Raw genomic sequence first — 7080 nt, forward strand, 5'->3', positions numbered from 1 at the left:
TAAGTTATAACAATAATAATGTAAGCTTATGGATTGGTTTGTAGCCCATCTTTCATAATAATGAGTGTATCTTTCTAAAGAGTTTTTAGCCATTTCTCTTCGTTTCTCTGTGTCATCATACTGCAGACAACAAAATACACAATATTTATTATTTAATAACTTCAAATGTGTAAAAGATTTATTAAATAATATAAATAAATCTTCACAAAGTTATTAGAGAGAGAGAGAGAGAGGGAGAGAGAGAGAGAGAGAGAAGGTATAGGTAGTATTTGAACAGCTCTTAAACAGAAATCATAAGCTTCATCTGCACAAAGGAATGTTAGTTATTGACTGAAACTCAATGATTCAATGGATTCTAATCAGAAAAATCCAATGTGTAACAGGAAAACTGGTTTCATACACAGTATGTTCTTATCCCAAGGGTAAAATAGGGTTTCTTTATTGCATCCTTTAAATCTTAACAAACCTGCAACTCTTTTAAGGGCACTCTTTCTCATATACCTCACTTGCATATTTCCAGTTGATCACCTTCCAGATGTTCTTTAAGTAATCGGGCCTGACATTTTTATACTGCAAATTGTACAAAAACACATATATAAGTTGAAATGTGTACAATTTGTATACCATACAAAAATGAAATTTTTTTAAATGCATGCTTCGAAACATCTATGCCAAGCAGAGGAACCAAACTTGGACCTTTTGTAACCAGTGGGTCCTATAATAGAGATTCATATTTCAATAATTTGAATTCTGAAGTTTAATAGGGATACTAATTTGTTTGAATAAAACTAGTGATAACTTACCTGGTTTGATGTGGTTTCAACCACAAGCCTCTTCAACTCTATGTCAACAGCAAGCCACTGCCAAAATATATCATAAGTTTAAAATAACAAAAAAAAAGTTGAAAGAAAAAACCAAAATGACAAAATAAAGATTAAGGAACATACCACCCATCCAGAACCTTGCACAGCAGCGCCTTTTGCGTTCTTTTTAGCAATCAGTTTTTCCACAGAACTAAAGCTCTGGTTGATAGTCGAGCCCAAAGAACCATGTGGTGGCTCGCCACCTCCTTCCTACAATAAGGTTTTAGGGTTTCAGTTTTGGTCAAATTATAGTGCTCGGAAGTCAGAATTATCATCTAAATCAGAAGAAGAAGTCAAGAAACTAACACTGGTGGGAGTGAGATTCTTCCAGAAAATTGAGTGATTTACATGACCTGCTCAGAGACATAAGGGTAGATTAGATATCTGTGGTTGTATGAATATTATTATCCTCCTAGCATCAAATTTGTCCTAAATGTGTTGTTCAGTTGTTTCATTTTAACCTATTTAGGACTTGAAGAGGAAGTTTCCAATCGAATTATAGTGTTTAACCTTGCAAGAAAGACCCATTACAAGAAAGACCCATTACAATCATAGCTCTTTGTACCCATAAATCATCACATAAATCTTCATCTTCCTTTGTTCACAAATCTTTATTCCACCCAACCCACCCCACCCCACCCTAACACACCCAAGCTATCACCAAATCTGAATTTTTTTTCAATACTTTTAGGAGATTTACATCTGACTCAGTACTGAATCATGTCTGCTGAAGCCATAATAGGCTGGTTTGCATAAAGGTAACTTAGTGAGTTATTCATGAACTCGTCGACAAACTCAGTGCCACCTCCGCTGCCGTATTGCTCGTCCTCAAACCTACAACCGGTGTCGACAGGTTGGTACATAAAAGCGATCATCTCGTTCAGAGACTGTAGCCGGTGGCTCAGCTCCGCCGCCTGAGCTCTTAGAACAGAGTTCTCCGCCTCCACGCTTATGTAATGCTGGGTGGTGATACTGACACTTGATATGATCTGGTTGTTCTCATTTCTGAGTTGATTCAGCTGACTCTTGAGATCATCCAGATGCTTTTGCTTCCTCTTTCTAAATCTCCTTGCAGATTCACGATTCGAAATCATTCTCTTCTTCCTCCTCTGATCCATCAATTGCTGAAGATCTTCATCAGACCCCGAGTTCTGAATTGGGTATGAACCACCTGATGATGTTGTCGTACCACTAGAGGAAGCCATTAGAATACCTTCAAGTTTGAAATTGCAGATTCGAAGAGAGAAAATGAAGATTTTAAACAGAACCCAGATGGTAATAGAGCTTCAAATTGATTATTATTATTACTATTTAGATTTATCTATCTATTAAATATATATATATATATATATATATATATATATATATATATATATATATATATATATATATATAAGATATAGATGTAAATTCGTACATAACGCTTCTAGCAAGTATTCAACCAAAAACACTGAAATCGACAAGATATGAAATTATAGTGTTTAACCTTCGCCATTGAACTTAATAGTGCTCTGAAATTTGACAACAGTTGAAGCATCTCCCTTGGTGATAGCATCATCGAGCTGCTCGATAGCTTTATTGTAGTTGGTTATGTAAGTCCGGTGGTGTTTCTGGTGATGGAGCTGCATAATCTCTCCGCTAATCGCCGACTCCAGTGCGTCATAATCGTAGGAAAGATCGGGAAGCGTGAACGTCTGCAATCCACACACATGTTGCTAAAACTTTGATATCGCACCTAGGGTTTTAGCAGTCGCAAGGGTTCGTAGAGCCATGTGTTCCAAAAACAGATGGAGAAGAAGGGAATAATCTTTGTACCTCATTTAGGGAATAAAAGAATATTTAGAGATTGAATGTAAGAGAAAGAAATCCAGGGCATATACATGAAGAAGAAGAGAACAATCTTCGAACCTGATGCCTCCTCCACTTTTGCTTTCCTTCTCTTGATGTTTCCGATTGTACCTTGAACCTCTGACTTTCGATCCCAAATCTGACTTGTAACCATCGATTTCTGATCTTCAACCTCTAATTCGAGTCATATAGTTTCGAATCTCAGAAAATTTACCTTGCTACCTCTTATTTTTGATGAAAGAGGAGACTCAAATCTGAGAGAAAAATGAGGAATCGATAATTAAGGCAAGAGGGAAAGAAGAAAAAAAGGAAGGCGGGGTTTTTAATGTTTTAGGATTTCATTTTTTCATTTTCCCCCCTGATTATTAAAGGACGGAATGCGTTCCCCCTGATTATTAAAGGATAGAACGCGCGTTCAAATTAAATTTATAAAGCGACATCCTTAGACGACACGCATCTTATTATAGGTGCCCTCCGTGTTTTTTTGTTTTTGTTTTTTGGACACTAATTTAAGGGCACGCAATAATGCGCGACCTAAATTCTTAAATTTTTTGAAGAGATGACTCTTTTTTAATGTCGCTCTCTAATGCGTAACATAAATCAAAGAGCGTCGTGTTTTGCGCGTCGTAAAAGGCTGTTTTTCTAGTAGTGTTGTTTCCAAAATGTTAAAATCCGTAGGATGTCGTAATCAATACGAATACATAAGTTTCAGCGTAAAGACCTGATGGTCGTCAATACTATTGCAGGTTGTCTCTTAATCACTCAGCATCGCAATCAAGTTCCAGTGGCTTAAGTCTTGATACATGTAATGCATATGAACCGAGTGGGTCAGGTTGGGGAAACCTGGTAAGCTACATAGGGATTTCAATCCCATGACACTGATACGATCATATTCAACAATTATTAGACCTGCAAACAAACCGTTACCATATAATAAGCATTTATGCATATCCATTCCTACCAATCCTCAAAATCCTAGACTAACCATTTCTATCGATTTTCACAGATCTTAGACCATGATTATCAGGGAAAAATAATATTGCCTGGTGAATCATTGAGGGTAACTACATAACTAGGGGCTTCCATTGTCAGTGTAAGTCAAAAAGGCTTATGGGTCGTAAGAGTATTCGATGAATACGGTTTACTAATTTATCTATGTCTGTGAGTAAAGAGATCACACTAGCAACGTAATTCACAAGGTCGTTTAGAATGATCAAGTGTTGTCACCTACTCTACGGGGTGACCAGACATACTACTAATAATTTCCTAATTGGAACCTACCATTTCTGGTCATCTCGTACCGAGCTACCATACATCGAGGCCTCATAATGTCGTGGAACTGAAATTTACTCTCCATTCCTAGGGTATACACGTTCTACTAGTGAGACTACCTAATATCAAACCTAATTAAGCTAGATATCTCGCATGATGTCACACCCCAAAACCAGGAACGACGGAAATGTTCTTGGGCGGAGGACGTCATGTCAAGTATCACAACAATGCAAAGTAGTAAACAAGCAACAACATCATCCATTGCATTAATAATATAATTTTGATTACAAGTGTGTTCTTTCATATCATAAACAACATAATGAATGTTCAAAATAAAAGACGAGTCTCGACTGCTCCATTGTCACAACTAGAAATTTTGGTGCCTTGTAACTACAACACTAATGTCAATTATGAATCAAAAACATGAAAGCATGTATGATGGTTACTCTATGAAAACAAAATTTCAATCAAACACTTCATACAAGCACTGCAAATAGTCAACAAACAATTGGAAACCTTAGAAATCCTTGTTTAAGTCAATTTTGGATTAGGATTTCCTTATTGGGCCCAATGGGCCAATAAGCTTCCAATTGGAATATCATGGGCTTAGACCTCTTGAATGGGCTCTAATTGGACCCACTTTCAATTATTTTAATATTTTGGGCCATATTGGGCCTAGAATGAAATAAATTATTTAAATGGACCATATTGGGCCATAACTAACCTAATTTATCCCTAATAGGTCATAAAAATCACATTTATATTTATTTTGACCAAAAATCACTCAACATAACCATGAAATTTGGGCTTAAGCATTTGAGGCCCAAACATTCTCTTTTCCCTCTCCATTCTCGGCCCAAGACAAGCCCAAGAAGAAGGGTTGACTTTTGCTAGCCACCTCATTGTTATTTTGTGGGTAACTAGGCTATTATTCATTATGCATCCAAGCCTTACCCATGTTTCCATGCACTCTCTCCCCTCTCTCTTTTCCTTCGTCCGAGAGCCTCCCAAACATACACACTTCATCCAATTTTATTAAACAAACTCTCTGAAGAACATCCTCACTCTTCTTCATCAAATTTTCGAGATTTAGGAGCTTTTCAAATAGGTTTTTCCACAAAAATCATCATCCAAGGTAAGTTTATATTTAGATTTATGATCTAGATTCTTTGTTTTATCAAACATCTCATCCTAACTCATGCAAATTCATGATCTAACTCCCTAGAACCATCTAAGTTCGAAAACTGCCTCAAGAAGTAGCTAGGGCCGAAATCTTCTCTCAAATCTTCATCAAAACCAAATCCAAACCACAAGGTGAGTTTCATACCCCCTTCTTTTCGGTTTTCATGATTCTGGAAGGGCTAAAGCTGTTTACAAAATAAATTTGGGCTAAAAATGTCTTTTCAACAAGTTTATGATAGAAAAGTGTCAAAATAATGTTTTATGGACTAAATTGTAATTCTTTTATATAAAGGAGTAAAAGTGCTATTTTTATAAAAGGGAGGAAATGAAAAGGGCCAAACTACATTTTCGAGCAAAGTAAATCAATAATACAAAATACAAACCCACGACTATCGACAAAACGGAAAACAATTACAGTTTCAACAATAAACATCGGTACAAATCAAATTGATTCGGTCTCGAATCAACACCAATACAAAATCGTCAAACCAAAACAATTCGTTAGACACGTGCTAACTATGAGAAGTCAATATACAAACTTTGGGCTTGGAAGTTTCAAATCGTGCTTGTTGGGCCTTGCTAGCCCAATAACATGATCTTTAGGCCCGAATGGAACGCACTTACATGTTAATGGGCCTTCTATGACCTAATTTCATGTAAAAGGACTTTCAATAGCTCTATTGTGCTATTGGGCCCCAAGGGTCCATTAGTACTGCTAGTAAAGTCGAGAAGTCAAATGCAAGTCGGGCCAAGCGCCTTTCGCATTCCCGATAGCCTTGAATAACTTATGGAATAAAGGGGGCTTCGTAGCCTCCTTTCTCCTCGTTAGTTGGGCTTCTGAGAAATCAAGCAAACAGAGTGTGGCGTTAATCAAAAGAAGACATGGTGGTTGGATTAAGTGAGTAGTACGAACGACGCCTTAAGGATCGTTTGTAATTTGTAGTTATAAACTAGTCATTTTCATTAATGCGTGATTGTAACAACCCACAACCCTTAATTAATCCAATGTCACCTGGGTAATCAAAAACAATCGTCGTATCGGTATAACAATAAACAAGTCATGAAATTTAGGTATTGGGAAAACATCGGGTTTTCCCGGGTTGTTCAACATTTTCACCTATGTGATGTATACAAAGTTCAACAACTCTACATGTTTACAAAATCGACAAGCACATTTACGGATCTTCACACTTTTTATAAACAAATACACTTTTCAGAAAATATCGGATTTTCTGGGTTTTCAAACTTCACACAAAAATCATTTTTCCATAACATTATTTATGAACTCACCAACATTTCATATGTTGACCGTTTTCAAAATAACTTGTATTCTCTGGTAACAGGTAAGCCGAAGAATATGTATCAAGTTATGTCAGGCAATGTCATTTCTTACGACGTCTTACATCGTCGTTTTGCTATTGAGTCGGTAGCAGGATACAGGCCGATCACATGTTACTTTAAATTTCATTTGGTTTAAGGTAGTTAGTAAAGCAGTAGTCACTTATTATAAAACTACAGTACTTTATTATTTCCCCATTACATTCACTGCGTGAACATTCACACGATGCACAATGATGTAAATACTATATTTTTGGTTAATGATAGTTAGATTTGGGAAAATTCACACTTGTACAATAGACATAGATAGATACTAGATGCCTTGGTAAAAGGATACTTTTAGTAGGAAACATATGGTTTTCTAGGATGTTCAAAACGATTTTATACTTACATTTCAAATACATACAAATACTTACATTTCAAATACATACAAATGCTTACATACAAATTAAGACACTAAAATACTTATGATCTCGCCAGCTTTAAAGCTGATACCCTCTTTTAAAATAACTTGTATCCTCATGTGAATAGTAGACAGATACCATTGCAAGGTTTAGAGAAGATGGAGCTCGTTCAA

At 36.3% G+C, this 7080-nt stretch overlaps 2 protein-coding genes across 2 annotated transcripts; both read right to left on the reverse strand.

Annotated features, from left to right (window-relative positions):
• Window positions 1-330: 330 nt before the first annotated feature.
• On the reverse strand, window positions 331-2610 carry LOC111912909 (superoxide dismutase [Mn], mitochondrial). The gene is made up of 5 exons (XM_052771421.1): window positions 2350-2610; window positions 1170-1216; window positions 948-1073; window positions 804-860; window positions 331-715 (listed from the first exon to the last, which is right to left on the reverse strand). The coding sequence occupies exons 1-5, from the start codon at window positions 2489-2491 to the stop codon at window positions 566-568; spliced, it is 522 nt and encodes a 173-aa protein (XP_052627381.1). The 5' UTR covers window positions 2492-2610; the 3' UTR covers window positions 331-565.
• On the reverse strand, window positions 1427-2164 carry LOC128133906 (bZIP transcription factor 11-like). The gene has a single exon (XM_052771420.1). It carries the CDS (start codon window positions 2066-2068, stop codon window positions 1571-1573), a length of 498 nt encoding a protein of 165 aa, XP_052627380.1. The 5' UTR covers window positions 2069-2164; the 3' UTR covers window positions 1427-1570.
• Window positions 2611-7080: the final 4470 nt, after the last annotated feature.

The sequence above is a fragment of the Lactuca sativa genome, chromosome 4, assembly GCF_002870075.4.
Source record: "Lactuca sativa cultivar Salinas chromosome 4, Lsat_Salinas_v11, whole genome shotgun sequence".
Classification (NCBI taxonomy): Eukaryota; Viridiplantae; Streptophyta; class Magnoliopsida; order Asterales; family Asteraceae; genus Lactuca; species Lactuca sativa.